The 18,944-nt window shown below is 42.4% G+C and overlaps 1 protein-coding gene across 6 annotated transcripts in view; it reads left to right on the top strand.

Annotated features, from left to right (window-relative positions):
* The window catches only part of USP6NL (USP6 N-terminal like), a 205,225-nt gene that overhangs the window by 146,599 nt on the left and 39,682 nt on the right, over nt 1-18,944 (top strand). For 4 of the 6 annotated variants that reach the window (XM_090041766.1, XM_090041763.1, XM_090041764.1 and 1 more), the window contains exons 6-10: nt 7,004-7,111; nt 9,899-10,008; nt 12,214-12,262; nt 14,425-14,545; nt 18,765-18,859. In XM_090041766.1, the coding sequence (XP_089897892.1) occupies nt 7,004-7,111; nt 9,899-10,008; nt 12,214-12,262; nt 14,425-14,545; nt 18,765-18,859 (483 nt within the window). The remainder of the gene's footprint in view (nt 1-7,003; nt 7,112-9,898; nt 10,009-12,213; nt 12,263-14,424; nt 14,546-18,764; nt 18,860-18,944) is intronic. The other 2 variants (XM_090041769.1, XM_090041768.1) reach the window with 1 other exon arrangement.

Raw genomic sequence — 18,944 nt, 5'->3', positions numbered from 1 at the left:
TAATTGAGAAGCTATCCAGCCTGAGAGGGGGAAGGGGAAAGAGGAAAAAAAAAAGCCAAGCAAAGATAGCTTGCGAACTCTAGCTATTTTAGAATTCATAGAGGATACTGAAGTCAAACCTCTGTTTGATTTATGTTCAGTGGCCAAAGGCTGAATAACGGCTTGCTGTCCTCTTCATGAGATTTCAGAATAAGATCTGCGACTTTCACCCTCCTCTTGTTGCAAAACCCATGGAACATGGAAAAACCTCCAAAAACTGTACTAGAACCATACTTTTCTTTAGGACCTTAGGATTTGATTCTTATTCTTGTCATGACTGATTATTTTTTGAGTTGGTGGCCTTCCTCACTGTCTTGGGCAGCACTTCTCAGTTTTACATTCTGAAGGCTCATTATAGAAGTTTTGCATTCAAGAAAAAAGTTCATTTCTGTCCGTAAATGACTCCGAGTGACTTTCCCACCATTCTAAACTCTGCCTCTTTTCCCTTGTATGTGTGGAATCACAGTCCTGCTGAACCCCATTGGACCCTGCTGATTATGGACTCGTTGCTGGGTCTCACTCAAAGTCAGTGCCTCCCAAGACACCCTAAGCGTAATGGGCTAGATGCCTGGCTCCAAAACTGTCCCTTTACCATGCCACATGCCTTGCAGATTGTACTTAAATGTCCCTTTTGCTGAGGCCGCAGACTAGCTTGGCCTCCTGTCATTACAGGGCTCTTGGCCCCAGTAGTGGTGCCCTCTAGTGCTGGGCACCTGTCATAGGTGAAGCATAGGGGGGGGAAACGGGGGACACGTGCCCCCCCCCCCCCGAAATTGGTTGCTGCTGAGCCAGCTGCTTGCTGTTGATGTGGCCAGCGGTGGCTGCGGGTAATCCCTGCTCACCACCTGCTGATCGCCACCCTGCCACCACTGGCTGCATGCAGGCGGTCCCCGCTCGCTGCCATGGCGCCACCCCTGGTCACAGGAGGCACCAGTCGTTCATGCCCCCAGTCACCACATCTTCTCTGGCTCTGGGCTCCCCGCAGCCCTGGTTGCCGCAGCCTCTCTAGTGCTGCAGCCCTAAATGAGGCCTCCTTCTCCCCAGATGGACTCAAATAACAGTGTAAATACAAGCCCCTGGGCTATAACAAAACACCAACAATAATATTGGATGTCACTCCCTGAAAGCTTCTCCCTCAATGTGTGCCTCCTGGCCCCAGATAATTTAGGAGGTCCTAGAGCCATCAGTCTTACCAGCAGCAGAATAGGCAACCAAGCATCTCTGAAATAGCTCCTTCCCGTGGCTGCTGACAGAACGAACCCCCTGCCAGTCCCAGCCCGGGGCTTATATGTGGTCAGCTGACCGGGTGCAGATGCCAGCTGATACCCCGATTAGTCTGGTGCCAAGGCTGCCTGCAGCTGCAGGGCTCTGCCTAGCTCTCTGGGCTCCCTAGCTAAGCTGCCTCTGCTCTTCTAGGAGCAGGCACACCTTAGTGCCCTGTGACACATGGGAATAAATTGGGAATGAATTTGAAGTTTGGGAGTAGAGATGAGTGGAGGCCAGTAAGATCTGTTTTATGCGGACTTCTTCCGAGGAGAGGGGAATTATTATATAGAGATAAAGAAATACAAAAGCTTAAATTGATCGGCGCTGGGGAGCTGTCGGACTTGGGGGGCAGAGGAAGGACATCGATTTGGGTTGTGGCAGTGCTGTTGATGGGAGATTGGGATCTGTTGTTGTGTATGCTTTGAGGGATTGGATGTGTTGAATGTTGGGTCTGTTGTATAAGTTGGATTCATTGATTAATAAATAACGTTTTTCTTTTTTAAAAAGAAAGAGCTTTCTATTAATTTTTCTTTTCCTTTGTAGGGCTGCATTGGTCTTTATTTTTGGCAATCCTCGAGACTTTCTGTTTCTGAAACCTGAGAGAGACAATGGGAGTTCTCCATCCAGTTTTCTGTTGTGTTTCCAGTCAGGATCTTGTAACATTTTTCAATAATGAGAGATTCTTACTCTGCCAAAATCAAGCAATAGGTTTGAGAGCAAGTCAATTTAGTCTATCTTTAGGGCCAGCGGGGAAATCCAGAATGTGGTCTGGCTTTGTGTTGTATGCGTACTGTAATCCTTTTTGTTTCACCAGCTGAAAAGGTTTGCTTTTATTCTGTATCATCCTATGTCTTTGAATAGCTCTGGAAGGACCTGGCAGGTGGTTTGTTTTGGTTTTTTTTAAGTATACTCCCCATTCTTCTTTATGCAGTTTCACTTCTTTTGCTCACATAGTTTGCGCTGACCGTGTTTTCAACACTCCCTCCATCCATTCTCCGTCCTCCTCTTGTCACCTCCTTCCTCAGCCTTTGAATAGGATATCGGAGAGCGAGTCTGCTTACTGTTTGTATTGGCCTCAAGGGCAGGGATGATAGACCTTCGCTGAGTCCCTGGAACTGGAAGGAGATTTCTCTCCCAAGGGTATCTTGTTTAATAATGTCATGCTTACACATCTGATGTTTCATTTATTCTGGATATGACCTGATTATGTCTTATTTCAAAAAGAGTTTGGTATTGCAAGCCTTGGATTAATAAAAATGCTTCTAATACAACTCTTCAGTGTTTTGCTGGCTTTTCTCTTCCCCATCTCCCAGCACTGCCTCACTTAGAATATAAAACTGGTAGGAGGCGTTTCCCCATTTTGCACATTGTTAATGAAGAGAGTAGCTGTTGGGAACGGGTGAGGGAATGAACAACAGCACTGTTATGGTTTGGCAAAAAGCTAGTTATCTAGATATGATGTGGTTTTATAATTATCACCAGATTAGCAACTTGCATGGTCCTGAAAGTGTGCTACTTGCAGGCTACCAAGGTTGAACCTGCAATATAAAGAATTGCATCATTCCCATTTCTAATAGCCAGATGGGTGCTCACTTTGGAAAACAATATTACCTCAACTGCTTGATGTCTACGTGAGCTACACTGTGGTTGTCCTGGAAGATCAGGCCTGAAATAATGTGGTGATGGGTCCCTCTGAGCTCACAGCTTGGTCTTGCTGACAGGTTTTACTATATAGAGGCATGACTGCGTGTTGAAGTAATTAACATTTCCTGATGCAACGTTGTCCGCATCAGGAGTCTGGTGCTATTTTAACTATTCTAATATAGTGTCTGCATTTCTGAACAGGTTGGTCTCTAAGGTGCCCCCCCCCGTCCTGCCTTTTGCTTCACTTCAGGTTAACATGGCCAACTACCTCTTCTTTCCCAATAGTTAAAGTTCGTGTGGACAAGGTCTTACAACACAGGTGTGCATACCATAGCATATCTGGATTAAACAGAATTGCCGCTTCCTGGGTTGTCTCTCTAGCATCTCTTACAGACATGAAATTTTAGCCAAAAAGTTATAGAAAGAAAATTCTCACCTGAGCATTTTAACTGCTTCTTAACGTACATGAAGTTTACAGTCATATAGAAATGTAGGGTGTGGAACACCTGCAAAATTTGTGTATTTAAATCCATACATAATATGACTAATGAGTCTTCTTCCAGTTTCCCATGTACTTAAATCTAAACTTTGGGTCTGAACCAGTTAATTATGTGTCTTTGCACTGGGAAGTCTATTTCCCAGACAAATAGTGTAGACCTGGCTCGTTCCCTTTCGCCTCTGGAAACAGAATGTAAGGTCCATTGCGAAAAACTGAAATTCTTTTTTTCAGGGGTCAGGTGTAGCTGTTTTAAAAGGCTGTCTCGATTATGACCATAATTCATACAAATCCTTTATATATCCTGTAACTTATCATTTGAGCTGTTGTAAACTTCAGCGCATGTTAAATGCAAATTAAAACCCGGTCAATCTGTTATTGAATTCTGTCTAGTTCTGTTTATATTCTGTTTTTTCTTCATGACGTTGCTATAGAACTTGGCATCGGTTCCAAAAGAAAAATCTGTTTTAAGTTATGCTGATATTGTATCCTGTCTCATATAGTTAATTGTGATATAGTCTGCTAGATGCAAGGAAATACGAGTCCGTTTAGCTTTTGTGATGAACCAACCGCAGAATCCTTAGATGCTCAGATCCCCCAACAGACGTTTCTGAGACTAGAGAAATAAAAAGACTCTTACTTCTTCACCTCTAGCCTGTGTGCTGCTAATTAGAGAAGGAGATTTTAAAATTTCCGGTAGCTAAAATATCTATACGAACTGCAAAGAAGCTGTTCTGTTCACCCTTAGTCAGATGTATGTCTTCAGCTGTACAAGCACTGAAGCATACAGTTTATGCAACGGGAATAGGAAACTGTGCTAGATTCAGAAGCAGCGGAATCGCCCGATTAGTAATTGTTGTTGCCTCCTGTCAAGAACGGCTTCTCTACTTGTACGTTGGTGGTGTTAAGTTCAGAGGGCTCCCTCTTGGCCACAGTGGCATGCAGACTTGCTGTATGTAGGTGAGGTGCTTTTCTGTGCCTGACCATGCTTCCTACAGTTCGTCATTTTAGAATTGCAGAAAATTAGGTTTGGAAGGGACCTCAGGAGGTCACGTCTAGTCCAACCCTGCTCAGAGCAGGACCAGCCCCCCCACCTCATCCCAGCCAAGGCTTTGTCTAGCCGGGCCTTAAAGACCTCTGAGGATGGAGAGTCCATCACCCCTCCAGATAGCCTGTTCCAGTGCTGCACTACCCGCCTAGTGAGACAGTTTTTCCTAATGTTTAACCTAAATTTCCTTTGCCGCAACGTGAGCCCATTGCTCCTTGTTCTAGTGTCGGCCCCCACTGAGAACAGTTCAGCTCCGTCCTCTTTCGAATCTCCCTTTAGGTAGTTGAAGGCTGCTATTAAACGCCCTCAGTCTTCTTTTCTCCACACTAAATAATCCCAGTTGCCCCAGTCTTTCCTCACAAGCCCTGTCCCCCAGAGCTCTAACCATTTTCACTGCCCTCCCCTGGGCTCTCTCCATTTTGTCCACGTCCTTTCTGTAGCGGGGGGCCGAAACTGGACACAGGACTCCAGATGTGGCCACACCAGTGCTGAGTAGAGGGGAGTAATCAGCTCCCTTGACCTGCTGGCAGCACACCTACCGCTGCAGCCCAGGATGCTGTTAGCTTCTTGGCTACAAGGGCACACCGCTGGCTCATAGCGGTGTTATTGAAGGAGATACCATCTCTTAAGCAGCATTTCTAAGAAGGATTCAGTTTGTTTCAGGAGTAGAAAGCATGCTCTGTTCCTAGTCTTCATCTCCTTTCAGCCCCCTCAGAGGGCTTTCTATTGGATCAGTAAATTATCTGGCCAGGATCTGAACAGATCCAATCTATGCTGCCCATGCCTTGGCACCTTGGTGGAGACTCACTGATTTATAGTTTTAATTGCTTTCACATTTGGGTAAGGAGGACGGTTGCTTTCAGTGTTTGAATCCCCTTAATTCAGGAGAGGCTTTTGTTTTTATCTCCTTACGTCTGGCCTTGTGCTTGTCCCGGTTGGTGCCAGACTCCTCTTTCTTCATTTGGCCTTTCAGAATTAAGAGATTGTGGGGCAGGGAGATGAGGATCATTTCCTTTTGATTCCCTCTTACTACATGTAGCTTGTATTTTACTCACCTTAATTATAACATTTTTGTTTTTATCAATGCAGAAACTAGTCTGCTAAGTTCCAAATCACCCTGGCCCCAAACCCAAGGATAGCGTGTTTTAAATGCAGTACTTCAAAATACAATGGAGTAGCATTGTTGTTTTAAATGGTATTAAATCCTTCTGTTGCTTAACTAGAAGGATGGGTGCAAGGCTTGTCACTTTCTTGCCTATTTCCGGTGCTTGCTTTATGTCTTTCAGTGTCTGTGGGGATTTAATTTCTATTGTGTAGTTAAAAAGCACTCGTGGCGTGGAATTATTTTTTTGAATCTTCTGGCTACCATATGGGATCTGTCTCAGGAATCAAAGCCACAAAATGTATGCAGTTTGTAAATCAATTAAAAGGAGGAAGAATTGTTTGATCATTTTTAGTTGACTGATTAGATCAGTGGTTTTCAACCGGGGTGTCATGAGCCCCCTCAAGGTGTGCGCCGTGTGCACGTCTGCTGCTTCAGTGCTGTGGTCAGCCTAAAGCAGGTAGGAGCTGCGTGGCTTTAGCCTTCCCAGTCTGGACCTTCCCACGTTCCTCCCAGAAACAGGCATGTGGGATATTCTACCTGAACATCTGTGTCTGGGAGGATGATCAAGGGGGCCAGACTGAGAAGGGCTGCAGAGTATGAGGCAGATTCTTTCTACTTTAGGTTGATCACTGCCCTAATGCAGTAGTCTCGTGTGCATGTACCATGGCCAATCCAGCAGATGTACAGGGCAATTTTATGTGGAGGCAGCATAACCCACCTGAGAAACACTGAGTTAAGCTGAGGCAGCAACAGTAATGCTGCCACATTCCCATAAGTGGTGGAGGGGGGTACCCTCCCTTGAAAAGTCTGAGAACCATTGGATTAAATCCAAGTACGACAACCAGCGTATCAGACCTGAAGTCTGCTTGCGATGTAATGTTTCCTGCATTGGTAGTGGTCTTGCATGCATTTGTGATTATTCTTTGGTGTCCTTACGCTCAGTCTCATGGGAAATTTCTCAAAAATGATATTGAGCACTCACTCACTTTCAATGCAGTTGAGTTATTCTACTGGGGTGCCTTTTTTTTGTTTTCCCGTTCACAAAAACTTTAGTCCCTTTGCTCTGTCCGTGGAACGAGCATGGTCTAGGAGAAATGTTACAAGTTTCTACAGGGTGTTATGTCAATGTGCTTTAGCCCTAACCTGGGCCCTTTCTAGTTTAGTCTCCATTTCCATCCAGTCCTTGGCCACTCTCTAGTAAAGGTGCCATCAGGGACTATTTACTACTATTTACTAGACTCTAAAACTAGCCAAAATATGTAGAATAGTTCTCCTTATTTGGGTAATTGATATTATTATGCGGCTTCTATTTGAACTCGGTGCTTGATGCACTTATGCCATTAACTCAGGATTTTTTTGCTTGTGTTGGCATTTACAGAATTTTTTCCTTTTTTTTCCTTTTCAGTTTCATAGGAGAATTTATAAAGGAATCCCACTACAGCTCAGAGGTCAAGTCTGGTCTTTACTACTTGATGTTCCTAAAATGAAAGAAGAAATGAAAGATTTTTATAATGTGAGTCTGTAAAAATCTTCTGTAGAATTAAGAATTGTAAGCTCTCAGGTACTGGGAAATAAGAAACCTTGAGCAATAGGATTAATGGAACTAATATTTAACTGTATTTTCCTTTCTGTCGTGGAAGAAAAACCTTGTAATTTACAGGCCTGACATTTGACCAACTTGTGTTGTGGTTTTGTAGTTTATGTAATTGATCTGATTCCACCTCTGCCCCTTCCCCCAGAGAGCACCTCACAGACTCTTTAAGTGCAGGTCTACAGTGAAAAATGACTGTATAGAAGTAGCACCATCTTACTCTGAGAGGAAATTCAGGAGTTTGTTCTTGGAGTCCTGTCTATTTAATTAAAAAAAAAAAAATGCAAGTTTCAGGTTTAGTGAGCAGAGTGGAAGAAAGTGAAGTCCAGTGATATCGTTTTGTCCACATGCACAAGGTGGTTCAGCTGCTTTTGAACTGCTTTAGAAACCAGATTTGAGTCAAACCTGTGCAGACTATTACCTACACTCTTGCTTTGGATTAATTTGTGTAAATTTAGAGTGGTACAAGATATAAGCCAAATTTAAATCATTTTGAGAGGGTGCACATATGAATTTAGGCAAGTTTAACTAGATGGGTATAAAACCATGCCATTGGTTTTGAGTTGGGCCTGAAGGTGTCTAGTGTAGAGCAGCTCTGAAGTTATGATGTCTGATCAGTAGTAGCTTTGCTGCTAACACTTAGACTCCTTCCCCATGGAAGAAGGCAGTGTTGCATAATGAAGCTCTGCCAAAGAGGAACTTTTCCTCTAGTTTGCATGATGCAACAAAAGGCCTAGTGCTGGGGGAGTGCTGGAATAGGTATGCATCTGGGGAGGTGGTGGTCTGACTAGGCTTCACCTTCCATCCTACTCCTCCCTTAGGCCCCAAGTCTTACGTATGCTTTCCCGGTCAAGATATACAAGCCAGTTTAGAATGGCTTAAACCAGTAGGAACCAACGTTTTTGGCCAGCATGCCATAAATTAGTCTTGTACCCTCTGTGAATACCACTTTGATCTCTTCCTCTGGCCACTCTGCTTCCCGTTCTCTATTCTGTGCTCCCTATCTGTATTCCTACTCTGTTTTCTGCTTCCTACCCTGTTTGCTGCTGTCTCTTCCATGATCTGTCATGCCATACATAGACTGCCTGTGCCACTTCTGGCATGCGCGCTACAGATTAGCCAGCCCCTGGTTTTAAACAGTTTAAGTGGTGCAGCTTGAAGAAGGATACCTGAAAGCTTACTTATGTCTGTCCCACCCATGCAGTTGGTCTAGTAAAAGATATCACCCCCAAGAATTCTTGTCTGAAACCTCAGAAGTATACCTGGTATTAGTGAGGTATTATTCTGAACCAGTTCAGAGTGAACCAGTTCACTCTAATGTGTGGAAAACAAACTTTGTGTCTGGTTGGTTCTCCAGGAATCGCACGCTGTGTCACTCCTTAACCTCCTCCCCTCGCCCCAGCTTTCCTACTCCTGCATGGCAGCTGGCTGCTCTGGTGCACAGACAGGACTCTCCTGCCCCAACCTCTGTTGCCTGCTCTCGACCACAGACTTTAGCATCCAAGGCTGATTTGGGATGGGAGGCAAGGGTGGCGGGGGTAAGTCACATGGGGAGGATGCCTCTGGGTTTTCCAGGGTTTCTGGTTCATTCTCTGGCTTTAAAAGGACTTTACGTATAAAGTTGCTCGATTATTTCCATTGCCTGTGACTGACCCCGGGCCACTTGGGTACCTTTTAGGTTCAGTAGGCTCTAGATTTAGGTCTTCCGTGACTCTGACTTTGGGGCTAGATTGAACATCGGGGTTTTTTTTTTTAAGTTCTCTGCTTTCCCCATAGGCTTTCAAAGTGATTTGCAAACATGCTGGACTCGCTGTCTGATTGGCGGGAGCACCGTACCCATGGAGAACTTGTGCCAGCAGATTTGGCTTTGCAGTACTCTCTGCCCCTGGGAAGCAGAAACAATTGAGTCACAGCCCTCAGGCTAGTTTGGGGGAGTGGTGTGGGGGGATACACCTGCCTACCTACTGATCTCACGATAGGGAGCATGAACTGAAATTAATTAAGCAGCTTTCTAGGTGAAGTTTTTTTTTTTTAAATCCTCATCCTGAGACAGAGGCATTGGGTAGCCCCTAGAATATCCAGCCGTGCAGGAATGCAAAAGCATTAGTCCGTGTGATGCCCTCTTATCCCATCTCCCTGTTCAGCCAGTGGCGGTCTTTCTCCCCCACTAGGGAAATCCTGGGGAAAGTTTAGCCATGTGCCACTGCAGGGTGTGCTGCACTCCCACTCCCATGGTTCAGCAGCTTTGCAATGCCTAAAAGGGGACCATTGAACTTAGACCCCTTAGGAGCACACATGCAGACATCTGAACTGCGTCAGATGGGAACTGGTTTAGTAGTTATGCGTGCCCACACCTTGCCTGAGTCTACTTGGGGCTTGGGAATGTCGGAACTTGGCTCTGAGCATAAGTATTAGTGGCTGTTGGTGCTGCGAGGTGCCTAGTGTACATTGTGCCTCTTCCCAAGCATAAATTCTGTGGTAGGTGGATGTGAGCACGCACCTTTTATAGCATTTGTTGTATCCATGGGCAGGCTGGGTTATGAAAATGGTTCACTCTTAAGACACTTTTCCATAGTAAGCGGTTTAAGCTGAGAAGTTCCAAGTTGTTTAATTCAGCAGAAACCAAGTGGCTGCAAACAGGTTCTTTTCTCTGTTTTAAATGTTTTCATTTTTAACTGAAGTTAGAGTCTTTATTGCTGTTTCTCTTAGAAACTGAAATATCGAGCACGAGGGTCTTCACTGGATATCAGACAGATTGATCTTGATGTAAACCGGACATACAGAGATCATATCATGTTTAGAGACAGATATGGTGTTAAGTAAGTACATCAAAGTACTTTAAATTCAGTTATTTGTTGTTTGTCTTTCAAATAGAATCGACTCCTCTGACCTACCCAGGAATTATGACAGGGCTGTGAATTAAAATATGCAGATATTAGACACTACAGTGCATAATTTTACTGGGGGGTTTTACTTCTCCATATTTCAAAAACAGGTATTTGACTAGCAACCATTTGGCTTTATCTCTTTAAAATGCAAGGCTTGGGGACTGAAAAGCAAGAAAAAGAAATTTTAGATTATTTTTAGCCATATGCATTGACCCTGTTTTTTAAATGTCATCTTGTTCAAAATCAAGAATTTCGTAAAGCAGATCCAGAGTGTGTGGAAATACTGAGTTAACTGAGTTATTTATTAAATGATTTTTTTTATCCTCATGGGAAAATAGTTAAACATATTAAGATTTTCTACCACCCACCCTTGTTTAGAAAAACAAAACACAATTATTACTTCTCTAACACTTTACATTTCCTGCAGGAGTTTTACCTATTTAGTAATGAAATAATTGACTGTATCAGTGTTCAACACTGTCAGTTTTTGCATCAATACCCTCTTGTGATGAGTGGGGCACATTTCGTCTGTCAGTAAGTGGTTCAGTAATATTTTCCCCAAAGTCTCTGGAAGATGACAATACATTGATCTGCTTTGCACAAGTTATATTTAGTCATAACAGCTACAGATTTGAATATATGATAGTTTTATTGTTCATATGTTGTACTCGGTATGCAGAAAATAGCTTGTTCCTTTAAGAACTTTGAGTCTGAATGAAAACTTGAAATTTTGTAGAAAACTGGACAACCATATCGTTGGTAGAGCATAGTGTGCATCTCTATGAGTACTTGGGGAAAGGATTGTACCAAAATATCTTAATTCAGTTGAGTTTTTTTCTCCCCGAAACTAAATTGCTTGTTTGCAACACTCTGTACTCTTCTGAATGTTCATCCTGTTTTATGATGAAGTGCTAGTGGTAGCATTTTAAGTAAATAGCATAAAATTGTTACGTTATTGAAAACAACCTGATGATAAACAATAATAGTGGTATTTTGCCCCTTCCATTTAGTTTTCACTTTATGCTCCAATCTTTTCTCTGCTATATATGCAAAAAACCTGCAAAATTAATTGAAGACTCATTATTATTTTTGACTATCGCATGGCTTCTAAATTATTTTCTAAATAATCAGAAAACCTCCAAATGAGATGCACTTCATTATTTTGTTTGACTTCTGTACCTGAAAAAAAAAACCCCGAAAAGTTTTTAATCTGTGTGCTAGGCATAAGTTTAAAAAGCATATTCAGTATTTCATCACTAAGACAGCTACTATAACAAAACTGTATGATTATTTTGTTTGTGCGTATGCTGAAAGTCTGAGGGAGCAAAGAGTGAAGGAAACCTTGTGTGTTTTGTATGGGAAATAATAGTGTATATCTGTCTGCAGGCAAGCAGACCGAACCTCACACTACAAAGACCAGTTTTATGTTTAATCAAAGATGCCTTTATATCCAGCTCAATCCCATTCCTTTCATCCTGGGAGACATGCAACCAAGATTTTTTTCTAAACTAATCTATTAATTTAATTTTCATCAGGCTAGCATATGAAACTATAATGTTTTGTCCATACATTAACATTAAATCTTGAGAGGAAGCTGAATGTTCTTCTTTGTTTTAAAATTCTTACACTGAGTTAATGAAATATGATGCAGCATTTAAAAATGCAGAATACAATCTGTATATAAAGCCTTCACACATATGAATGGAGCTTCTGCCCACCTCTCTATCTGCCAGGGCAGATTTTCTTAAACTGTCCCTTCTTTTCCTTGTAAGATAGGTCTGTGCCGGATAAAAAAAAATAAGAGCGGTGAAGTTAAAAGCAGGTTTTTTTAGAGGAATATTTTATAGCATGGTTTAATCAGCCAGTGCAATTAAAAACTAAATAAAATAAAAAGCAGAAATTTTCCTTTTAGTGAAATAAGACTCAAGTTTTTAATGTCTAGTAACACAATAATTTTAACATTTATGCAACAGCAGACATTGAAACCCAAGTTTTGACAGTGAGACTGTGTTTTCCAAGCCTTGGAAATGAGACCAATTAAACTGGAGGTTCTTATCCAGAAAATGAATTGGTATCTTCATTTTTTTTGTTTCAAACTCAATATTAAATGCTTTTCTTTTTTTCTTGTTACTCCAGGCAACAGGCTTTATTCCATGTTTTAGCAGCATATTCTATATATAACACGGTAAGTCTTCTTGCATATATGCTTAAGATTAAACATAGTTTCTTTAAATAGGCTACAAAAATTATTGAAACCAAACCTCAGTATACATAAAAGTCCGAAGTGCTGCCAGTTCAGCTTGACTGTTACGTGGCTACCTGGAGTTCAGACCCAGTCTAAGCGTTTCTCCTTGGTAATCAGGGATACAACACAAGTGAAGGGCTTGGTTTTTGGGACTTGTCTACTTTGTGGGAGCTCTAGGTTATGTGGGACCACTAGCTACTGCCACTATCTCACTCTGAGATTGTCGGATAAAAACAGTACCTAACAATGTTAGTAGTCCATTTTAGAAAACCAGTGTGAACCGAATTTGAGGAGATGTGGGTGCTTACAAAGTAATTCTTGAACAGTTCAATCTGTGGAAGAAAAGTGGGCCATCATTTCCTGCATCTTTCTGGGGAGAAAGCAAGTATATTTTGCTAAGCAGTGACAAAGAGAGAGGTAAGCAGCAACACAAAAAGAGAAAGAAGACAAAGTTAAAATGGTGGCGTAAGGTGTGGAGGAGGGGGAAAGAGCTAGCCAGACTCTTTTTGTAGGATGGTGCTCTTCATAGGGAAAAACTGGCAGCTAATTAATATCCTGTGCTTCTATGCCACCCTTCTTCTAGGGGTCACAGTGCTTTACAACCAGCAATGTCTCCTATTAAAGCTGAGAGGTACATAAAATACCACAGAAACCTGAGTGATTTGACCCCAATTCAGGAGTGCATTCAAACTTTTGTTTAAGTCCAGCCTGGCATTTAAAACTTTGAAATGCTGAATATGAGGATGCTTTCCTAAATTTGGTTATTAGACTTCATGTTAGCTGTTAGAAAATTCCCTCTTGTAGAGCATCTAAGATACTTACTGAACGCGTACATGATGTAAATATTGTCATTGTACCCATGTCTAAACATGTACATGATGGTTCATTCAGCAAGTGCTTTTATACATGTGTTCATAGGTGATAAGCAGGGATCCTGGTTTTCTTGGTTTAAACATTGCAAATTCTCTGATTAAAAATGGCAAATTCTTTGATTAACAACCCAGATCTGCGTTTTTCCACAATTAAAATGAAATGCTACTCTATATTTAGGTATCAGTTGAACATAGTGTTTTATTGATATATTTACAGTTTCAAAGCAATTAGGAAGCCTACCAGTGCCTCAATCACTATAATAAAATAAATGTCAATACCTATAAATGTTGGCATTTGATTTGGGGTTTTTTATCATGGAAAAGTAGAGCTCCCTCTGCCCCCTTCATTCATCAGGATGCGGGTCCAGCTGTGGCTGTCCCCTCCCACTGCTCTGTGGCACTGAGCAGCCCTGATATGCCGACATTTTGCCCGTGCTATTGCCCCTCACTCCCAAGCCACAGTCCACCAGCCCTGCTGGTGCCCCTCACTATGCACAGTTCTCTGGCCCTTCTGGTGCCTCTCAATTTGACCCACAGCCTCTGCTGCCCCAAGCCACGCTGGAGGGGGGGCCCCCAGCTGCCAGGGCTATGGGGCCAGGAACCCAGGCCTGCAGCCTGCTGCTACTCCCCAGCAGCTCCCGAGCCCCAGCTGCTGCCAGTGGACTGGAGTGTGGAGCCCAGCACTGCTGGAGCAGAGCCTGTGAGAAAATCCACATTTACCATGCTTTTCCATGGCAAACTGAAAACCCGGATCCCTGGTGATAAGCTGTATTAGTCTGAAGTCAGGTAGAAGGTAGGGCAGGGTGATACCTTGGGAAACTGACTGGTTCAGAATGGTATGATGGCCTTACTAAATAAAAGTACAAAATTAAAACAAAGAACAAAATTAAGTATCTGTTCTGGGTTTACGCCCATGTATTTATTAAAAAATGTTTATCTGTAGAAGTATTTAATGTAGAAATATATTGTACTAGTGACAGGGTGCCGAGGCAGGGGCCAGGCTACAAATACTGCCCTGATCCTGGGTTGGAGGCTGCAGCCCAAGCTGCAGGGAGGCGCCTTGCTCCCTCCAGTGGTCTTGCTCCCTCCCATGTTAAATGAAGAGAAAAACCCTTGTCTTAAAATTGAATAAATATGGTTGGGGGTGTGTGCATGTATATACAATGTTTTACACTTACCATGTGCATAATGATTTTCTTGCTGTTACTGTTTTTACTGTCTAATTTTCAGGAGGTTGGATACTGTCAGGGAATGAGCCAGATCACAGCTTTACTCCTTATGTATATGAATGAAGAAGATGCCTTCTGGGCCCTGGTGAAGTTGCTTTCGGGTCCTAAGCACGCTATGCATGGTATGGAACTCTAGCTCACGTCGCACAAATTACATTTAAACTTATCCTCATAATACTGCAAATTCTTTGAGAAATGAGATCCTGTCTACTTGTGTGGATCAATGTCTAAGCCAGCGAGGCCTTTTTCTGAATTGGGACTATGATATATTACATCAATATAAATAATATTTATTAATTTCTTAATCAATTTGGTTGAGGCTTATCTATAGTTACATGCGATAGTTTTTGTAGATTTGTGTTCTCCAAATTAGACCATTTCTTTTCTCTTAAATTATTTTTTGTCCTTTTCAAAGACTAAGCTCTTTTTTCTTTTCTTTTTTTTGACCTTATGAATTAGGGAATTGTAATTGTTTATAATGTTCCTTTAGAATTGTCAGGTTTTGTGTCTTTGTATGTGCTGTGTCTTCAGCTATAAATGTTATTAGAATCATAGAAGTGGGGTCAGAAGGGACCTTGTAGATCTTCAAGTCCGACCCCCCCCCACCTGGGTGGGAGGAAACCCCCCCAAAAAACAAACAAACAAAAAAACCAGCCCAAAAACTGGACTCAAATGAGTCCAGCCAGGTAGGCATCAAGCCTCTTCTTAAATACCCCCAGGGTAGGAGCCAGCACCACTTCCCTTGGTGGTGTGTCCCTATGATTCTATGATCTTTGGCTTGCAGGATTGAAAGCTGGTTATATAGACATTTATATAGCAGTGTAGTAATAATGAAAACAAAACATAAACTCCCCCCGCCCCCCTCCAAAAAAAAAAATCCCTCCCAAAAAATGCACAAAAAACTGTTGTGGCTGCGGTACCAGTTGGCCAGACAGAAAACTCTGAAGTTAAAATTGACCTTATGTCTAGGCTTAACTTGGGAGTTTTTTGGCTTTTATCTTTGGCTCTTAGATTTCCTGGTTCCAAACATTTTGTGACTTTCATTATTATTGTGGCCTTTATTTTTTAAACATCAGTATTTTTATGCGTTCTGTACCCACAAGTTCCAGTCGGTTGAGCTTCTTTTATAGCAAATAAGTGATTTAGAAATCCTTAGCTCTTGCAAGCCTGTGAAAGTAAAGTCAAATTGTTCTGGTTGCTGCATGGCCCCTCTCTCTTCTTGTGACTTTGAAATATACCCAAGCTTTCTTCCTTGCAGCATGAATTACTAGGTGGCAATCATCTACATTGCATCTCCACCAAAACAAAAACATTGTGAAGGTAAAGGGTTGTATCTGAGATGGAGCAGGGCCTTTCCTGCCATAGCTTGGGGGTGCAGGGATCAGCTGTGCAGGGTGTCAAGCTCCGGTGGCGGCAGCAGCAGGTGGGTTCCCCTTCCTGTGCGTGCTTCCTGTTCCAGACCCCGGGTGTCCCCTGCCAGTTCAGGAGCAAGTGCAAGAGGGAGGAACAAGCTGTGGTTGGTGTATGGAAGCTACCCCCTTCTGCAGTGCACAGTCAGGTGCTCAGGTTATGATGCAGAGGAGATGTGGATCCAGTTGTGCTGTGACCTCAAGCTAAAGCAGGAGCCCAGAGCAGTGGCTTGTGGGAGAGTCTGATTGGGCTGGTGAGATGCTGTGGGGCCATATGTGGTAGGCAAGACCCACTTCCCTGTAGGTGCGTAGGGCAGTTTGTGGGGACATCCTGGCTGGTGATGTGGTTCTGCTGAGGGCTGTGGTCTCTGGCATGGCTAATGCTCAAGTGTAGGGTGGGTTGCAGGTGTTCTTGGGAGTGGCAGCATTGCCCATGACTTCAGTGAAATACTTCCCAGGCAGGGCCAGCCCTGGAAGGGTAGGGAGCCCCTTGCCCTTGCATTTTGAGCCAAGCTTTCAGTGACTCCGTGCTCTTGCCCAGCTACTGCTGATCCCTAACCCTGGGCAGAGATTCACTGCAGCCTGTGTGGGGTAGAGGACCTCATGCACCCTGAGTACACATGCACAGCTTTCCTTGAAATATAGCTTGGCATGGGAAATGGGGGACCTGCTTCTCTCCCCCTTTCTCCAGCTGAGCTTAGTGCCCTATGTAGCTACTCCCCACAGCCCTTGGCTCCCCCCATCCCTGGGTCAGCCAGAGACCGTGATAACAACAGGTAGGTCTCCTCTCTTTTGCCCAGAGGCATAATTAACAGGGTCTGTGCCTTAGGCACAGGTGGAAGGAGGAGAGGAGTGGTGCTACTGAGCATCAGTGGGGAAGGGTGTTGAGAGCACGGTTTGGAGCAATCTGACCTGCCTTGGGGACTCAAAGTCCTTTGCTGCTACTGCACCATGGTCCTCACCGCCTCTTTCTATTCCTTCCATTTGTGTAAACTGAAAAATAAATGAAATGTGTTAAAATTAAATCCAGTTAAGATATTCTCCCTGAGGCCAAGTTTGTCACTTAACCAGTTCCAACTTGGTACAGAAATTTTCTCATAAGGGTAGACATAAAAGCTGCTTGATAAAATACTACTTAGTAGTTCTCAGTTGGAAAATGCTAAGTTCTTTAAAAGTAAGCTTCACAATGCCCTAGGGAGGAGGTTTGTGCTTAATAATGTGCTACCATATTCTTAATTTATTTGTTGAGTGACTGCAGTCTTCTAGATGATCAAGTGCTCTGCTTTTGTTTAGGTATAGATGCTTAAAATCAGTTTATAGAAAGATAAATGCTACTGGAGATTATGAATGTTATATATATCTAGATATTGATATATATGCAAGTTGCTATTTGCACTTATTCTCTGGAAAAGTAGCTTTAAACTCTTACATTTCAAACCTAAACTATGTTGGGCCTAAATTATTGACGTGCATGAGTTTTAAGTGAAATCGTGGGGATAACAGAGAATCATAAAGTTGGAAGGGACCTTGAGGATCATCTTCTCCAATTCCCTGCATAGATGCTGGGTGCACTATTCATAAACCATCAGAGAAGAACATCTATGTACACTCTTTTGGGAAACCTCCGATGAAAGATTCCTCAACTCTGAAAGTCTCTCTTCTGTTGCTTAATATGAGTTATTGCATTGCACTCTTAAATAAATGGTTGTCTACGGGACTGATAGTGATAGTGGGAAACTTCAGTTACAAAGCGGTGCTGCCAAGAGTAGGAGAGTTGAAGTTCCTCCTTATAAACAAAGCACTTTCATCTGTCTCATTTGTCATCCACCTGTCACCTGGGACTCAGACTTTTTTTTGGTGCAGCCAAGTATGTCTCAGCCTACCCAGCCAGACTAATTCCTAGTATAACTCTGCTGAAATCAAGGGATGAACTGGAGCCTTAATGTTTTATGTATGACACGAAGTCTCTAAATCATAAAATATAGGTATCTGACCCTGAAAATGATTCAGATTTTTTGAAAGCTATTTCCTTCAGGATTTTCATAATCTTACAGATTGAAGATAATGAATTAGTGTTCATGAATGGAAAGAGCAACTGCACCTTTTGAACATTATTAATGATGCATAATTAGCTTTGAAGTATTCATTCAGAGTTTATGTAAAGGGGGAAAAAAAAAAAGCTTGCCTAGTCAAGTGAAATTAAATTAATATGCTAGCAGACATTTCTTTATTCATGGGATAGAGGAATCATAATTTTGATGAACATTTTGTGGCATGTTGCGCCCATCTCATTCTGGAATATCAGCCCTTCCTGCTAAGTGGCTGTGAATATTGCACTGAATTATTGAACTGGAGCCTGGACAGAAGTCATTTTTGAGTTTTAAAATTTGGTTCTATTCTGAATAGAGACTCTTAACAGAATATTTAGAAGGCCCATATGTCTCCAATCACCTACTTGGTTTACCCCTTCTCTGCCTGCAGTGCAAACTCAGCTAAGGCAGGAAAACTGGGTGCCTTTGTTTTCACACATAATATCTGTACAGATTCATGCCTCTTTGCTTCTATGATACTTGGCCTGAACAGGGGAACCTTCCCTACCTTCTCTAATGTAACTGCTTGAGCAGCTGTCTGCATCTTTTCTGACCGGAAGGGCAAATTTGCTAAGTAAGAAGGTACCTCTCTATGGTCATTTTTCAGAGGAAACGATGGTGTGATTTTTTTTTTTTTAACCATGGTGTCTTGGAGAGTAAACTAAACTTATTTTGGCATATATGTGCCAAAAGCTACTGTGTAAATTATTTTGATTCTTACTGTTTTGAGTATCTAGACTTAAACCCAACATGTTAACACTATGAATACATTTTAGATGGAAGTTTGTGGAACATATCCCTGTTGAGGTGTGTATGTGTGTGTTTTATTTTTTCCCCCTTAGGCTTTTTTGTTCCTGGCTTTCCAAAACTGTTGCGGTTTCAAGAGCATCATGACAAAATATTGAAGAAGTTTTTGTCAAAGCTTAAGCAACATTTGGTAAGTTACTGTCATGCCAGGTAAAAGCAATATTAATTTAATTAAATTCCTGTTTCACCACAGTTTAATCTCCTCTTTTAGAATA

This window comes from Crocodylus siamensis, chromosome 4 (genome assembly GCF_052110815.1).
Source record: "Crocodylus siamensis isolate JL-2025a chromosome 4, ASM5211081v1, whole genome shotgun sequence".
Taxonomy (NCBI): Eukaryota; Metazoa; Chordata; order Crocodylia; family Crocodylidae; genus Crocodylus; species Crocodylus siamensis.
This window is presented reverse-complemented; position numbering and strand designations above follow the sequence as displayed.